We start from the raw sequence: 19,022 nt of genomic DNA on the forward strand, positions 1-19,022 counted from the left end.
CACCGCCAAAGTCCTTTAGCTACCAAGCAGAGAAGTATTATAAAGCTATATGGAATTTGGAACTGAAATATAAAAATAGAGGAAACCCAAAAACAACTTATTTGGTAACACCCAATTTATAATCTCTGCACCCTAGTTCAAGTGTAAAATATGGTGGCGCAACCCTGGGATTTCCTACAGCGAAGGTGATCTATAACTTATTGTGCAAACCGGGACACTTGTAAGAGGAAAGGGGGGCACCATTAATAATTATGCTGGGACAAGAGGCATAAAGTAGGCCCGTTTTACAACTATAAAACTATATGATCCTATTCTACCAAACGGATACAACAGCTCCCCCTGTGCAGGGATGTGGAGCTGATGAAAGCCCAGGCAGGTTCTTCTTACCTCTGCATGGCCACAGGGGCTTTGTGGGCTAATATACATTGATCTGGGTGAGATGGTTTCGCACCTCCCCCTCAAAGCAATTTAAATTGGTTTGAATTTGGGAACAGGGTTCCATATGGACAGAGCCGGACTCTGACAGCCTGAATATATTTACTGAAGACAAGAAATCATTGACAGACTAAATGTAACAGAGGAAAAGCCTGGCCTGCTTGTACTCAGAATGTGACTTTGTAATTGTAGCCTCTTTTAGACAGGCCTAATCAATTAGAAGAGGCTGATTTTAACCAGTTGCAGGCTCATTACCCTGCATTCCAGTTTGTGTTGATGAAAATCAGTTTCAGTCTGTGGCCTGGAACTCATGTACAGCACTTCCTGCAGCCTCTTATATAAACACATCAAAAAAAATTTTTTTTTTTAAATTTGGAGTTGCCCTTCTCCATTTTAAGAAAACCACTCTGTGAATCATGATTAAAATAGAACAATTGTAATATGGATCTGGGGCCCCATACCAGGAAACATACTTGACCAAGGAACATACCTCAAGGCAGAGCTTAAAGCAGTGAAGGGCAAATTTGAGACAGAGTCTCAGGTATGCAGGCTCCAGGATCAAATGAGCCCAGCTCAGTAAGGTCCACGGAATGGAGCAGAATGGACTCTCAGTTACTGAAAATGACAAACTACCAAAGAAAATGCATGGAAGAGGAAAAAAAGCCAAGGTGTCTGAAATACAGAGGGCATCTGAGTAGAGTCCAAACTCTTTCCTGAATGATCAAATTGAAAATAAATAGCAAACTTCCAACTAAACAAGGACAGGTTTCCTTGAGAAGCTTCTATGAGGTAGCCATATGACGCTATGCTTAATTTTGATGTGTGGTTAGTTTTACAAAAGTAGAAGCTGGGGGAGTGTGTGGTACAACCACTCGAAACCCCACCTGTATTTCAAAGATCCGTAATTGTTCCAAAATATGATGTAACTATGAATCATACCTGGCTGGTTGCCTTTTGTGGGTTTGTCAAGGCAGCGAGTCAACAGGAAGAGAATATCAATATATACAGCTCTGGTCACCAAACATGGATTTTGCCTAGAAAGGTAAAGAACAGCAGATAAATTGATATTTTCTCTCCCCGAGGCCTGGGTCACAGAAGAGAAAAAGGTATTTTGTAACAGGCATATCATGAGGCTTACGGAGTTACGGTGAATGCTAAAAAAGACAGATAATCACCAATGGTGAAGACACGTCAGTAAGTCAAGTGAGGAAATGAAATCCTAGAGCATATGGTGGAGGTTGGGGATACACATGTAAAGAACAGATAAAACTCTATGCTCTGGTTCCAAATAAAACAAACTGAAAACAAACAAAAACCAATATCCTATCCTAGTTATTTGAAAACAAGGAGATGTGGCAGAGGGAATTATATTCTATTATTTTCCTCTTAAGTGGACAGATCTGGGGGAAAATCATTGGTTACGAGTATCACTGACTTAGCATTTTGGAGAAGGAGAACTGCAATCACATAGGACAAACCATACCTATGGACTTAAAATAACCAGCTGAAAAACAAACACACAGAAGGGCTAACAAACACTGCGACAGACATTCCTTTCCCAATAAATGGAATTTTTTCTTCTTTCAATATGTGGAGCTCACTTTACTCTTTGAATCACATGCTGGAAAAAAGTGGGCCTGGATTTAGGGGTCTGGATTAAAAAAAAAAAAAAAAAAGGAAAAATGAAGACTTTCTTTTGAGAACAGTGCTGAAGGTCCCCTGGCTCTGAGCCTCAGTTCAGACTGACCATGAAAAGGGCCCCAACCTCCTTGGTGTACTAACAATTCAGCCTAAGTAGTAAAAACAGTAGCGACAGATCTGGGTTTGAATCCTGGCTTTGCTGCTTACTCCTGTGACCTGAATCACATTCCTGACCTGTACAATGGGAACCCTAATCACCACAGAGTGAGTCACTGTGAGCTTCCGAGGTGGCACAGCGACCAGAACACCGCCTCGCTGCCTGGTCATGGCACATGCTCCATCGGTGCTTGTTCCCGCCCGGTTCTGCTTCCAACTTAAGATCATGGGATGGCACACGGATGCTGCCAGTGAGATTCCATACACTCGGCCCCTAAACCCATCCTTCTCATTCCCTGCATTTTAACAGTTTTACCATTTCCCTACTCTGTCCCAAAACGCCCGTATTCTAGGCTGGCAGATGAAAAGCAAGTCAGATACTTATGATTTAAAACAAAACTATCTTGTGTCAAGGTCTCTCTGTTGCTGACCCGCCTCATTTCTGTCCTACTGACTTGCTTCCTCTATAGTATCTGCTCGCTCTGACTCTTACCCTACCATGACCCGTGGCTTATATGTATACCCTACATTTGGCCTCATTTCATACCTGCACCTAGCTACTTTTTTTAATGAGCTTTAAAAAATAGGTAACATGTGCACGTGGCCTAAAAATTATTCAGCATAAAAGGGCATGTGGTGAAAATTAAGCTCTTTTCCAACCACTGCCCTCTACTCATATTTTGCTCCTTGGAGTCAACCACTATTACCAATTTTCAGTATGTCCTTGCAGGGACATTCTGTTCATTTATAAGCATCTATCTATAGTTACCCACTTGTTTATTTTTACAGAAATAGTGGTTTACTATATGCTAAGTTCTAGGCATTACTTTTTTTCACTTCTATATTTTGGATATCATTCCATTAAAAACAGAGATTTGCCTCATTTTTTAAATGGTTGTAGACTGCTCCCTGTCAGAGGTACCAATCCCCTTTTGGAATAATGCAGATTGTTTAAGATACTTGGCTAAAAACAAGGAAGAATATATATGTACATCAATTTTGTAAATATAAATCAGTACTCAGGGGAGAAATTCCTAGAAGCTGAATAGATCAATCAAGGTATTTGCACATTTAAAATTTTGATGGATTTTGACAAGATGCTCTCCAAAAAGATTATACCAATTTACACACTTTCACCAACAGCATGTAAGAATTCTAGTCTCCCACAACCTGACCAACACAGTGCACTATTAAACTTTTTGACTTTTGCCAGGGTGAAAAACAAGATCTCATCATTTGAAGTTGCAATTATTTTCTTATAAGTGAGATTGATCATCATTTCATATGCTTTTCAAAAAAGATACTTGAATTGCCTTTTCTGTGTAATGTTTTCAACTCCCCTGTCCGTTATGTTGTGGGTCTTTTCCTTATTGGTTCATAGGAGCTCTTTGTATATTAAGGAAATCTCCTTTTTGTCACATGTGTTACAAATGTTTTTGCAGTTTATCATTTGTCTTTTAACTTTATATTTTTTTTTTTTTGCAATTTAATGTTCAATTCTATGCAGCCAAATATATTAGTATTTTTATTTATGCCTCCTGGGTTTTACACTTTTATATAAATTTTATATAAAATTTTTTAATTGTCCCACATTTTCTTATAGTACTTTACAGTTCCATTTTTTGTTGTTGTTGCTTAAAACTTTTATCTTTTTGGAATTTTTCTCCCTAATCCTCCCCCTATCTTTTGTTTCTATCTCATTTTCCCCAGTTCTCTTAATTCTAATTTCCTGTCTTTGCTCTTCTACTCCCTGTGAAAGGCCCAGCTTAGGAAAACTTCTTTGATGGTATAATTTGCAATTCTAGTGTTGCCACTGTTTAACAGGTAGGACTTCCCTCTGCCAAAAAAAGGGGCACTGAAGAAAGAAAGTGAGAAGAGCCAATGCTGGGGTTAATGAATCATTAGACAGGTAGCACAGGGCTGAGTAAGTGGCCTGCAGGTAGCAGATGGAATCCCCTCAAAGCACTAGCTTTGAGCTAAGTCCTGGGAAGTGAGGTACATGAGATGATTTCTGACCTCAGAGAATTCTGTCCAGTTATGGAGGCAAAAATAACGGCAAACTTTGGGACAGGATGTAAGGAGTTAAGAGAAAGAACATCAAGGTGGACTGGAGAAATGAAAAAGGTTTATGAAGATGTAATTCCAACCGGGCTGTGAAAGACGGGAAGAATTTAGCTAGACAAAGTTGACAGGGAAGGGCATTCTAAGAGGCGGCAACAGACGTGGGAAGGAATTAGTCTGGCTTGTCCACAGACCTGGGAAGATCAGGGTGGGAAGATTAGAGAATGTGCTGAAAAGTAGGAACAAGAATAAGGCAGGCTGGGCTTTCAGGACACAGGATACTTCATTCCAACTGGGTGCTTCTTAGTATAAAAATGCACTGCCTGTTCCCATATGGCCGTAGAGTCATAGCTTTTCATCCTGGATGTTTTCCTGTTGGTGGAGCCATACAGAACCATAAAGGGAAATTTCTGGAAAGCTGGTTTGATTTTCAACTCTGATGAGGAGCCTAGTTTCCATGATATTTTTAGCTAAGTTAATGTATTTTTTTAAAATTTCTAAATGAGTAGAGGAAAGGTAGGCAGTCTTTAGGGCTCCATGCCTGGTTGAAGTGCTCTGTATCTTTTTTGGACCTGGCACCGGTTGTCAACCTTGCTGGACTCTTGGGACACTTCCAGGACCACTCTGCCCCCATAACAGAGAGGCTCTGGGCCAGGTCTGACACAGTCAACGAGACTGTGGGGGACTCCCTCAAACGCTGCTGCTTTGGATTCCAGGAAACAGAGGGTCGGGGCCACAAAGGAGTCCATCCTTGGCTTTTCCTCTGAGACGGAATCAGAGAAAAATTCTGGCTCAGAGTCCACTGTTCTTGGCTCTACCCTCAAGGATAGCCATGGCCACAGCCTCAGCCACAATCACAGCCACATAATATCCCTGTCTGGAGTTAGAGTTGGGCCTCACTCTGAACTGGCTTCTAGGTCAGGAAAATAATTGTGTTGTCTTTTTCTTTCTCTCACTATTACTTGGTATTTATTCGGACTTGGGAATGGTACACTGTGAGTTCAGGGTGAGCCAGAGGTTTGTTCTCGGTCTGTGAAGCCACTTTGATGATGGGAATAAAATCCCAGGGAACAGCAAGCCAGCTGGACAGGAAACCAACCCACAGGGTTTTGGTGGGCTTGGGGATTTTTTTCTACTCCCAAATGGAAAAATCCTGGCATGGGGTATGGTATAATAGAGATTTAGAGTGTTCAAAAAAAAAAAAAAATCAGAAATGGTCAGGGTCTAACAGATGGGCTGAAAGACGGCAGAACGGAGGCTGTGGAAGGAGCAGCAGGACCGGGTACTAGGAGGACCAAGTTTACATATATAAAATCGAACAAAGGGCTTGTTAAGAATCTCACTTTCTCCTATTTTTTTAAACATTTGTCCCTTGACAAATAACCACCTGAGAACCTGATTAATCCATTTCTGCCTTGGGAAATCTCTGCACTTCATTAAACCTCCTGCCCTCTCTCCTGGAAATTGGGGGGAGGCAGAACGCAGGGCGGAGAGAGTAGGGCTCCCCAGACACGTCCACAATGGCCCCAGTGTCTACAGGACAGCAGGAGTTCCTGGGAAGTCTGAGATAAATTATTCACTTCTCCTGTCCCTTCCGGAATCCCGGTGGCTACAGAGGTTCTTAACTGAGGGCCATTCATTCGGAAAACATTAACTGAGAGGCTACTGAGAGCTCTCAGTAGTGCCAGGGTTTGGAAATATGAAGATAAAATGATTCAGTGACATAGTCACTGCCCTCAAGGAACTTAGAGTCCTGAATAGTGTTCTCAATTGTAGGTTATGACCCATTTTGTTGATTATGAAATCAACATTCATATGAGTGGCGACCAGCATAACAGAGAGAAAAGAAGGGAGGGGAAGGAGAAGAGGAAGGAGGGAGGGGAAACAGAGAGGATTTGGGGCAACAGAGGGAGGGAGAGGAGGAGGATAAGAGGGACAGAGAGGGAGGAAAAGAAGAAGGGAAGGAGGGAGGGAGGGAAAGGGAGGAGGAAAATATAATCAGAGTTCATCAAGGTGCACTATTTCCTTCACTTGTTTCCATAAAGTCCTTGCCCGGGATCAGTTTTTAATAAATCACCTTTGGTGTTAGAAGTCAATAATTTATGAAATGCAATTATTTTAAATAAAAACATTGATTGATTTGTTCTCCTTTTTTCCCTTCCAGGTAATAAACCACCCCGCATTATACCGAATGGATTCAACAGGGTTATGCTTGGTATCCAAAGTGATGGTGGATATGTTGAAAGCAAACATTCCTGAAACTAAATATGCTACAACTTGAATAAATTTCCTCTCTGTTGCATTTTTTTTTAACAGACTGTTCATGTCTTATATAAATATTATCACAATCTCAAACTATGCAAGAATTCATGTGTGTATACGTATATACACACATAGACACAGCACACATACACATTAGCTCATATGTAAAATTATCTGTTTCAAGTGATTGTCAAAAACTCTTGAAAGCCACTAGTCTAGTGGGAGAAACAAACAACCAATCATATTAGAGTATGAGGGGTGGCCCAAAAGAAGGGTTTGACAGAGTAAAAATTAAGGATGGATGAAGAGGGACCTGCCTAGTCCTCCTGGGTGAGTCAGGGAGTGGCTCGGCAAAAAGCTGGAGAATGAGAAGCCTGGGATACAGAACATGGGCAGAGCGACCCCAGCAGAAGAAGCAGCATGTCCAGAGACACATGACATGTTTGGAGAATAACGAGAAATGCAAAGGAGACATGGGAGGGGAAGACAACAGGAAATCATAGAGGATGAGTGAAACACCCAATGGGAGAGCTTAGGAGTGACCTTTCAGAACTCAAAAGCCCCAAAGGGTTGAAGCTGCCAGTGGGACCCCACCAGCCCAATCCATGCTGGAAAGCTGAGATCCCCACTCACTAGTGTGAAGCTTCGGTGGGCCCCCTAGAAGGGACAGACAGTTCACTCTGGGCATACTACGCTCTCCCAGAAGCATTCACTGTCATCTTCAGAGGGCTGGAAATAGCTGTTATGGCTGTAGACTGCTAGTGTCTGTTAAGGTCTCTAAGTCAAATGACTGTATCTGGACTTCAACAGAGTCAGGGTCTGAGATCACTCTAATATCCAGGGAACTACTCCCCCAGAAGCCTAATCAGACTCATGACTTAACCTCATTAATCTAGAAACATTTACTGAGTACCATGGGGGATATCCTACTTGGGACAGAAAGGGAGGGAGAGGAGAAAGTTCTGATCTTGCAGAGCTTATGGTATAAAAAAAACAATCAGAGGGAATGTCATGGAGGAGGGGGTCTGGAGACACAGAAGGATTTGGCTCGGGAAGGGGAAGAAGGAATCCAGGGAGGAGAGCTCACTGGAGCAGATACAATGGTGAGAACATGCCTGCCACATGCAGGGACAAATGAAGGCCAGAAAGTCAGACAGGTGCAGGTGACAAGCATGACGGCTTAAAATGACTCTGGAGCTCAAGTCCTAGTAGGGGCTCATCACAACCCATTGCGGGCTCTAATGCTGGCCCCTACACAGCCTCACTCCTACTCAGACGGCTTCCGCTCTCAACCACAATGCACAAAAAGCACTAGCAGCCTCCTACCATGGAGCCAGCCAGGGTGTTAATGAAGTAATATCCCAGGGACCACCATCAGGCCCAAAATAGGCTGGAAAGAAGAAAACCAGAAAAATTGGTGGGGAGCAAGGGGAGAGAAGGCAGGTGAGAAGTGGGGGGAGGGGCAAGAGAAGAATAATGAGGGAGAGGAGGTGGTAGGAGAGGGAGGGGGGAAAAGAGTCTAGAACATCCTCCCATATCTTGCTACAATCTCCCCAGTGACATATGTCCAGCCACACCATGTCCTTTATTGAAAGTTCACTTCAAAGCCTGTCCTCCAAGAAAACCTCCCCTAATTAACCATCAGAAAACAGTCTCCAAGGACAATCCGAATGGGTGACCTGACACAGTGTTTTGCTGACCATCCTTTGGTCTCCCAGAGATCCCGCTGGCCATCTTTGCAAACCTAGGCAGTTCATGTCTCTGCATTGGTAGCTGCCCACAGACCAGAGTTGCCTCTCCTTACATTTGGATATAAAAGGAAGAGCTGTTATGGGTTAGGAGCCAGGAGGTACTTCTTTGATGCAGGCCACATTAAGTCATATAAATGTGGAAGTGTAAATTAAATAAAAAAGAACCCCTCTCTCCCTGCTGATTTCCATTTTTACCACAGCCCCCAGCCAAGCAACCATCACATGGCATTCTTGGAGGAACAATAGGGGATTTGTTTAAACCAAGATGCCAAATGGTCATGAATTGCAGAATGTATATTTTTAAACAAGTTATTTTCCCCCACTGTAACATCCAGAATTTAGATCTGTATGCAGGGCCAGCTGGCAGCAGCACGCAGGATCTGGCTGGCTACCCAGGGCTGCTCGTTTACCTTGCCCTCCCCTGAGGGGGTGTGACGGCTGAGCTGCATTTTTATGGTACGCTCCAGCTTCCATCCAGCCTTCCTTGGTCGGAGCTTTGCAAGTGTTTATACTCACACCCACACGTAGAGGCTGCCCTGTAGCCCTCTTACTTGAATTTTCCTTTTAAAGTGAAGCCATCTTCATGCCCTGCTCTGGTGGTTGACCAACTTATAGGGAATTGACCGAGTTGCCATGCCCAAAGCAAGAGACCAGGAGCTGTGAGCCCCAGCTTCCAGCATTGCGCTGCACAGCACATGGGGCTTCCCCTGGAAAAGCAGCTTTTGTTCCGAGGAATGGAATCTGTGAAAACAGGGCCCCAACCACTTTACCGGGGTTCTGGGTAGGCACTCCACAAGGCACAGGCAGTCTGTCGAAGGCACCAGGGCACTGCGTAGGTCAGGGCCCAGGCCACAGCTGCCTCTGCTTCCCTGGCAAAACTGCTGCTCAAGAGGAAGCCCGCAATCTCAAGGCCAAGGCTTTGCCTTTTCCCTCCATTAAGGCTCACCTGCCTTTTCAGAGGACCCCCAGGGAGCCTCCCACACCCCCCAGAGGCCCCCATATTTTTCCATCTTTCTATTAGGCATCTTTTTCTCATTAATGTACTAACACTCAAGTTATGTGCAGAGAATGAGGAAAAAGAGACCTTGTGTGGGGCTTGGGATTTGTTCAAAGCCTGGGGAAATCGTTTTAGAGGGTGTATGTTTTTTATTCCTTTTATGAGAGATGCATGTTTCCCCCCCTCTGTGACTTGTTTAAAAGTAAAGTTTAATATGCTGCCAGAGAAATTGCTGGTTAATAACTTAATAAGCTATGTGCTAGGAATTATGGGAAAAAAGTAGTATCCAAGAAAACTTTTATTGTACAGTTTGGGGCTTGGAGGATATATAGCTTCAGTTATTATATAAAATGTTAACAGAAGTCCCTTTTCTTTTCAAACCCTACCTTCTCCCCAGGATTATTAAAAAGGATAAATAAGTAAGGTGAATAAAAACTTCAAGAAGCTGCATGAGAAGTCTGTATGTAGATCACAAGGTGAGAATTTCCAACAGCACAGTCAACAGAACTATGTTAACGTGCACTTGGCAAAGCACACACTTGGAAATGATCCCTGGTAATAATAGTAATGATGATAACCATAATATCAACTACCTTTTATTAAAAGTTTTGTCTTCAAAAAATACTTCTACTTTATAAGATTCTTAAGAGGGAAGAAAAAAATAGGCATTATTATTCCCATTTTTTACAGATCAACAAAGTAGCTCATATAGCTCAAGTGACCTGCCCAAGATTAGGGCAAAAACTAAGAATAGAATCAAGGTTTTTTAGACAAATTATATCTATGTGTCCCAAACACAATCAGATGAAAAGTGAGACACCATGCCAAACAAGGAGAGTATTTTGGTTTGCAGCCACAGGCTGTGGTGTTGTGTCCTGTATCCAGTCTGGTGAAAAGCCAGGCTCCAGGCACAGCCGTTCCTGTAAGGGCCAACAGAAAGGCCCATTTTCAACCTGGCTGATTATGTTGATAAAGACTTAATTATCTGACAATAGATGTTTCCTCTATTTGCTCAGCTCTTCTGTACGTTCATGCCCATTTCTCACCACATCCTTCCTTGCCCTCATCGGTTTCCCACCATCATGTTACAGCTTCCCCCTTTACAGATAAAAATGGGGTCCCAAACAAAATGGCTAGCCCCGCGTGGTTGGTTTAGAACTGAACAGGGACCAGAACCCAGACCTGCTAACCTCGAGTATACTCTGCCTCTACTCAACTTCACAAAGTGCATACGCAGGTTAGAGACTTTTCCGTTCCCCAAGTCCCTCTCAACGTGACCCTCCCTGTGGTCACCCAGAAACACAGGGGCTTTGGGTTCAGGCAGGGAGCCCTGGAATAAGTACCCCAAACTGCTTGGGAAAATGTTATTTCTAGGGGTGTGCGGGCCAATCCTATCGCTAAGGAAGCCTGGGTATCATGCGCAGGGGATAGGAAGGACAGTGAGGCTCTGAAGGGTTTCTCTTGAAGCTGCTCCTTTGGTCTATTCATGTAAGACCAGTCCACATGCCCCAAAAGCCCTCCTGGAGGCAGCTGAAGCCTGGCCACGCAGGACACAAGTGCCAGGGCTGAGTCAGCTCAGTATGAGGGCAGAGAACCAGGAGGCCAAGCAAGGCCTAAAGAAGTGCTCCTGCCAGGTCAGTGTGTTGCCTGAAGACCTGCCTTCAGCCAAGGGTACTGTCTCCAAAGACTGCTGCTGAAAAACAGCAGTATGATCCGGGAGAATGAACTTACGTACATATTAGAACTTAGTAACATGCTAGCACGATTTGTTGGCCGGCTCAAGGGGCAGTGGCAGTCAGCTAGCTGAAAGTAGATTTCTAAAGGAAGAGGGTCTTCGATAGCTAACTTTTGATGGCAAAAGGTCTAGAGCACGGGTCCCTGTCCAAGGAGGGCAGTTCCTGGGAAAGGGTGTCGGGCAGCCCGAGGGCACGGGGTTGCAGAATATGCTATGAGGATGATCAGGCCACAGTAGAAGAAGGAAATGGATCATGAGGCAAAAAACAAATTTGTTATTTATAGCCCAACATGGGCCACCTCCGGAGCCAGCCACATCTGTCAAGTAGGAAGCTGGCTGGCTCGTCCGAAGAAGGAAGTAGGAAGTAGGAAGTCAAGTAGGAAGAAGTCACCTGCCCTCTTGTGCCTAATTTCTCATCTACAAATACTGGTTTGGATTAGATTCCTATTTTGAAATAGGGATGCTCCTCTTAGTCCCTTTTGGGGCCCCAATGGGTGAGGGGCCATGCGGGTGGGCCTCCAGGCCCCCACCCCTGCTTGTACCACATATGTTCTCTCTACTATCTTCAACATCTTGAACTCCCACTTAAGCTTCTACTTAACGAAAGGATTCCACTGGACTAGATGATCTCTAAATTCCCTTCCTGCTATACATTCTGTGGCTTGATGGTCCTCTTGGCAATGCTGAGAAGACAACAGCCATGCAGTCTACGAAGCACTCAGGAAGCATTTCTCTTCCCATTACCAGCTGCCAGGCAGGCAACAGGGGCTTCCAGGTGACAGAGAGCTGGTAGATGGCTACCAGGGAGCTTTTGCTAACCACCAGGAGGGGCTGGAAATTTTGTTGATCACTGGGAGAGGCTGGAAAGATTTAACACACTCCTCAGTGTATCTCTTGTGCATGGAGACAGCAGCCTATTTACCAGCGTAAGCCTAAGCTCACTGACTTCCTCTTAACTCTTGGATCAAATCCAAATTCCTCTGGCTGACATTTAAGGCCTGCTACAACTGGTCTCTTATCAAATCTTGTACTGCTCTCCAAAACACACCAGGTCTTCTTCAGCTCTATCCCTCACTGGCACACAATATATCACACGTGTTCTCTACAGTGTGCCCTCACCCATGCCGTCCACAATCTGGACATGCTCTTTTCCTACCACCTTTAGTGTTTCCAAATCACACCAATGCTCCAGGACCCATCTCAAATACCTAACTCCCCTATAAAGCAAAGCCTCCCCTGACTGTTCCAGTCCACATTCTTTTCTGAATTCTTGTACTTATTATATGCACTATAGAATTAGAACTTCTTTATGCACGTCACTGTTGGTTGTTTCACATGGATAAGCTCTCTTTTCAACCAGACTGAACCATCACTAAACTCTGACAACAGAGACTCCATTATATATGCCTAAAGTGGTTCCCACAATGCTGAGCACTGTGCTAAGATTCCTTCCTTTGTACTTGGGCAATGAGACCTTCACAATTTATTTAGCAACACAGGCTCTCTATCAGTCTAACCTCAGTCAATTCTCCAATCGAAGAAAATTAACCTTATCTAACAATTAAATCTCAGCCAGCCTTTAAAGACTTTTCCCTCCTCCTAGAAGACTTCCTTGGCACCCCAACCCCACAAACTGGCTCCTGTCACACCCTCTGACCTCATTCCGGAATCCACCAGATCCTTATTTATTTACAGTTGATGAAATCCACACCTGTTTTATTTACGTGGTTTCTGAAATAGGGATGACATCATTCATCTCTATGTTCCCCACTGTGCCTACTACATGGCTTTGTACTGTTTGTGAATCTGAATTGGCTGGAGTTCATTGGGAATGGTTCCATGTGTTGATTTATCCAAAAGATGGAACATGTTACATGCTACAGAGAAAAAAATAACCCACTATATTAGTGTTTTACATAACATTAGGAAAATGTGTTGAGGACACTTAAAGCCTGCACTCCTTTGCAAGCTGGGCAATGACAACATTGCCCAAATCTTCCAACAGCAATACGTCTATAAGCCAACAGCTACAGGTGGAGCAAGACAGATATTTCAGAGTCCTTTATCGAACTAAGTGCCATTTCCAGGTTAGAGTTGCAGATTTCTATATTTGAAAAGTAGAAAGCATCAGCAGTTGGCAGCGGGATGCTTGATGTGTCATTGCCTGGAAGACCTATTTTTATTTCTCACTGCAATATGAAGAAGCTTTGATCTTGGGCAACTTGCTCAAAGGCTCAGTTTAATATATTGATCTCTTGTGACTACTTTTACCTGACAAGTTTCCATAAGCTCAGACTGTCAACAAGAAATACCTCATATATTCTCAAGCTTCACTTCTTCTCAAACACCTTATTCCTTCAAAATGGGACCTATTTTTAAAAGGAATATAGAATGAGGAAAATGTTTTGCATCTCGTCCACTGGTTTGGGTTGAAACGTGTTAACTCAATGGTTCTCTCTGTTTTTAAAAAATACAAACAGGATCTCATCCCGAGGTATCTTGCTTGACCTTAAACATTTCTGAGAAGTTTGAGAGAGAAGCAAACAAATCTCAACAAGCTTGGGTCTGAGATACACCAACTTCATCTCTCTCATCTTTCAAATACATGTGAGGCTCAAGTAGGTTGAGCGGGAGGGCTCAGAGTAGTCCTAATGGCAATCTCCGTCCCCTGTAAAATCTGGGGGTTGAAAGAAAAACAGTTTTAAAAAAGAAGGGGGGACAGGAGTACTGGGAACACATCTTTTTTTGGGAAAAAAAAAAAAAAAAAGAGCAAAGAAACAGACCGAAAAAGCAAAACCCAACCCCCCAGCAATGCCTGGAAACTTGCTATGTAACCAACCCATCCCTGTTAGGACTTGCTTCCCTTAAAGTTTTGGCAGGGACCACAAATGATAGCCTTAAAATGCCACATGAGCATCAGAATATTTTAACAATCCTTCTTGACTGGATTCATTTCAGCAGCATGGGAGCGAAGTAGCAACCTGCAGCTGTGGCATAGGGCTGAGGCCTCTCTTTATTTCAAGCAGTTGCAAACGAAGGACCTCTTCCTTGGGGGGCGGGGGGGGGGGGCAGTCCAGGAGGCACGAGGGATTTGAGAAGGGCTAAGGAACAGTGGGAAAACCAAATCGGACCTAAACCCCTGTATTCCTGCCTGGGAAGTATACTCTCTTGTGTGAATAAATTTGGTGGCTAGAAGGTAAAGGCCATCTTCAGCTGTCAGGCAAAACAGAATCCCAAACCAGAACTTCTGCAGCTGGCCACAGACACCCCCTGGGGCAGAAGTGGGATTGCCTCACAAAAAAACCATCCTAGCTTCGTCTTCTGTGAGCAGATTTTCCTTGCACATTTAAATCCAAGGCCTTCAAGGAGCTCACCACTCTGCTTAGTTGGGCCCAATAACCAAGAGAGAAAATGGGGAGAACAGATGAGAGTGGACAAGGGGGTGGACAGGGAAGGAGATGTGGAAGTGGCTGGCAGTGAGCACTGGGGACAAGGAGGAGCACATGAGGAGCACACGCAGGAGTGAACAGGGGGTGTCAGGAGCACTGATGGGTAAGCCGTATGGAGAGGTGGAGGGATCATATAGCCAATACTTTTTGCAAAAAAGAACTAACTTGCCGTAGCAAATCATTAAGTCTAGCACGAAGAGTGGTCTTCAACAAACATTAGTGCCCTCCACCATCTCTTCTCCCCAACAGGACTGTTTTACTCAAAACTGTATTGCCCAAGGTTGTTTTCCTAGTAACCTTGGGACCTCTTCTTGTCTTCCTGAGAGGCTGTTTTTCTCACCAGATTATCAGACTGTTATTTTCATAATGATAATACTCCCTGCATGCCAACAAGCACTGGTCCTACCCTAGGCACTGAGGGCACTGGGATGGCTGCCCAGACAAGGGAGTGTGCATTCCTCATAGGAAGTGCTGGAGCCATGCAGCCCCTCCGGGAAGGTCATTCCAGGTGGATGGGGAAAGAATTCTGGGCTGACACCTTCAGTAGTCTTAGCCTTCTCCTGTGTCCCTAAACTCTAGCTCTTAAGAATGAGGGTGTGAAGGTGGGAGTATTTCAAAGAGGCATGGATTGGATGACCACAGTGACCCTTGACCCTCAAAATATGTACTGTGTTCCAGAACCAACAGCATCAGAATTGCAAGAGAGCTTGTCAGAAATGCAAGATCTCAGGCACCATCCCAGACCTACTGAACGAGAGTCTTCATTTTTAAGGAGATCCCCAGGTGATTCACGTGTATATTAAGGTCTGAGAAACACTGTTCTAGACAATATGTAAGCTGACACCATTTAAAGCCTGACATAAAGAAACCGAACAGCTGTAGAGAATGGGGTCCAGTATAAAGAGCCCCACAAGGAAGAGGGACCTAATCTTAATTGTTATCAGATAGAATCTCACCCCTGCCCTGGGCAGCTGTGAGAAAACAAACAGATCTCCTAACCTCTCTGAGCTATATACTCTCCCATATGCATGGGGATGGGAGTGGACTGCAATGAACTTCATGATTCTTTCCAGGTGAGAGTTTTTAGGTCTAGGATTCTATTGAACAAGACTCTGTTCTGTTGACTACTCTACAGTGAAGTCTGGTTTGAATAGATAGTTGCAGTATTTAATACAGTCTGGCATACAGCAGGGCTCAATAAATATTTGTTGAAGAAAGTGATACAGGTATATAGCCTATTCTATTCAAGCCTTACCTCAAAAACCAAAAATGAGCCATAAGCTTCTAGGACAGTAGATCACACCAGAGCATCAGGTTTAAATGGCACTTCTGATGGCAACTGACATAACTTAATATATCTTTGCTGAGGCATCTTTCAAGTAATCTATCCCAGAAATTCACTCGTATATGAAAGTGCACAACGGTGTGGCCCCTCACACTGGCACATCTGTGGCACTAAAGAGTTAATGACTGTATCTTCTGGGTAGCAGGCTACAGGGATGGTCGTTCCAACTTTCTTAAATGAATCTGTGGCCTTAGAAGAAAACACAAGTGCCCTCTAACATAACTGCTACTTTGCTTGATGTTCATCCTTCATCTTCTTTCTCAAGGAGATGTGAGACACAATAGGGCACAAGAACACATCAGTAGCTCTCAATCTGACTGAATTTTACTATCTCCTGGAGAGTTTTAAAACTACCAGTTCTTGGGCCACACCCTCAACCAAAAAAAAAAAAATCAGAAATATTGGAGGGGGAACCTGGCATCAGGTTTTAAAACCTCTCCAGATGATTCTAATATGCAGCCATCAGCATTAAGAACTACTGCCTGAAGTAAAAACTCACCATCAGCCAATCTGGGTACTTAATAAATGCCAATACCAAGAGTCACAAACTCCAGAACTCTTTCCATCTTGTAAAACTACAACTCTATACCCTTTAAATGCTGCTTCCTCATTCCCCCTCCCCCGCCCCTGGCAACCACCACTCTACTCTGTCTCCATGAATGTAACTACTCTAGGTATTTCGTGTAAGTGGAATCAGAACCACATTTGTCTTTTTGTGACAGGCTTATTTCACTTGGCATTATATCCCCAAGGTTCATCCATGTTGTAGCACTTGTCAGGATTTCCTTCCTTTTTAAGGCTGAATAATATTATGTGGTCCATATATATCACATTGTTTACCCATTCATCCATCAACGGACACTTACATTACTTCCACCTTTTGGCTATTGTGAATAATGCAGCGGTGAACATGAATATACAAATATCTCTTCAAGACCCTGTTTTCAATTCATTTGGGTTGAATTGCTAGATCACATGGTAATGCTATTTTTAATTTTTTGAGGAAACACCATACTATTTTCCTTCTTGGCCATCATCAAGAGTTTTTAATAATAATAGCCAATACTTTCATGATACTGTTAAGTGAAAAAAGTAAGCTCTAACTTTTAGCTACAGCAAAACCTCAACTCTGTTAAAAAAAAAAAAGGCACAGGAGAAAAGATGAAGTAAGTACATACATAAAACTGTGAACTAGAAATGGTGGTTTCCACCCGAATGTTGGTAAAAGCAGACTTAAATTCTCTTCGCTTTCAAATTTCACACTTGCCTACTTTTCTAGGATAAGCATACACTACACTGACAACCAAGAAAAAAAAAAGGTGAAAAAAATTTAGTGGGGCACATTTTTCTTCCTGGTCATCCCATCATCCATTGTACTTATTTAGTCTGATGGTTCATTCAGTTCACCACATTTATCTAAACACACACACACACACACACACGCACGTGCGCACAGACACACACACACACACACACACACACACACACACACACACACACACACTTCTTCCTTTTATAACCAAATCGATTTCCGAAAAATTTTAAGCCCCAAATAATAATTCCAACTCTTAATCAAAATAGTAAGTCTTTTCACCTCTTAGTCCTATTTGACAGGGCTTTCGAAAAGTCCTTCCTATTTAGGTGGGGCCTACGATCCAGTTGGGGCAGCAGGGCTAGAATCTGTCATTTGCAAGGGTGGCAGACGGGGCCACACGGGGGGGGGGGGCTCGGGGGGGGGCAGGAGGCAGGAGACTGCTGATAGCCCTCGAAGAGCACCTGCAGCCAGCCTCTCCAGGCCTGCCACGGACCCCAATGCACACCCCACTTCTGGCCTGGGTCGGCTTCATTTTCCTTCAGTAGCCGGTAAACTGCCTTCTCGCCATGAGAGAGACACTGACCTGGACTGAGGAGGGAGGGATGGAGGAAAAAGGGGAAGGAAGGAACTTGAAGGATTAATGAGCTGATTTCCATAAAGGCTTTGACATCTTGGAATGAAAAGCGGCCTGTAAGAGCAGAAGCCCAGGCCTCTCCTCAGGCCATGTTGCCAGCTGGCCGTTCATCACCAAAAATTCCCCAACAACTCCATGGCTATTGCTTAACCACCTCATATAAATCCCAATTAATCTTGCAAAGTCAAAACATAAATATATGACAAAAGTCTTTATTTTATGTGCCCTCAGTTTCAGGGTCAAAATTTTAAAAACCAAATTGGTTATCCAATGGCTCCAAAGAATTTTTTTTTTTTTAAAAACCTTCTTCGGGAATAAAAGGACAAATAAATGACACCCTCACTAATGTTTATGTACTTATTGGACTGAATGAACTCAAGTCAATAATCAAATAAATTGTAGAAGAAAAAATTTAAACTTTTTTTTTTCAGTAACATTAATGTTTCATAGTTTATACTCAAAAGATACAGAAAATCCTTAGTAGGCACAAAGGAACATTTATTCTTCTTTCATATGTAAATTGCTAGGGACATAAAGAGTCTCTTCAGCATTAGAACTGAAGGTTACCATCCCATTAGAACTGGGAATACTCCACATTGCCACGTCTTTCACGGGAAAGGCAGGTGATAACGTGAACACAGGGGTTGGCTTCAAGAATGGCCCATTAGGACCCAGAATGGGCTCACGTGAGCATGAAAGTATTAGACACACAGCTTCCCACAGCAACACTCTCAAAGGGCCTCAGGGACAAGGCAGGTGTGTCTCACGGGGCAGGCTGAAGCTTCATCACTTATATACAATTGTACACTTTTCTATTTGGGGACCTCAAGGTTATCATGTCAATGAGGTGGATAATACAGAAAAACTGATACACAGCTTTGGAATGAATTGTGCTCTGGCAGTGTGCTTTCCTCCCAAACTTTATTTCAGGCTCTGAACACATCCTGATTAATACGGTAAAAGTGTGTTGGGAGCAAGAGGAAGCCTGGTGTTAGGAACCACCTACAGACCACCCACAAAGTATAAAGTTCACACTTGGATAATAAAGAGTTGACTGTACTGGAAACATAAAAGTGGCTTTCCTAGACTCTCAGCAAGGAAGGTGGAAATGCAGTGAACTGCGGTGATTCATGCTTTTGTTTTCTAGGGCTGGAATGTCATGGAGAACAATCAGAGAAAGTGTGTGTGTGTGTGGGGGGGGGGGGTAGGGGGGTGGGGAGTGATGATGCTGAAAAACCTAA

At 43.5% G+C, this 19,022-nt stretch overlaps 1 protein-coding gene across 8 annotated transcripts in view; it reads right to left on the bottom strand.

Annotated features, from left to right (window-relative positions):
- The window catches only part of THADA (THADA armadillo repeat containing), a 332,244-nt gene that overhangs the window by 77,953 nt on the left and 235,269 nt on the right, over window positions 1-19,022 (bottom strand). For all 8 annotated transcript variants that reach the window (XM_045054143.1, XM_045054144.1, XM_006930069.5 and 5 more), the window contains one exon: window positions 1,375-1,469. In XM_045054143.1, the coding sequence (XP_044910078.1) occupies window positions 1,375-1,469 (95 nt within the window). The remainder of the gene's footprint in view (window positions 1-1,374; window positions 1,470-19,022) is intronic.

The sequence above is a fragment of the Felis catus genome, chromosome A3 (assembly GCF_018350175.1).
Source record: "Felis catus isolate Fca126 chromosome A3, F.catus_Fca126_mat1.0, whole genome shotgun sequence".
In the NCBI taxonomy this organism is placed as follows: domain Eukaryota; kingdom Metazoa; phylum Chordata; class Mammalia; order Carnivora; family Felidae; genus Felis; species Felis catus.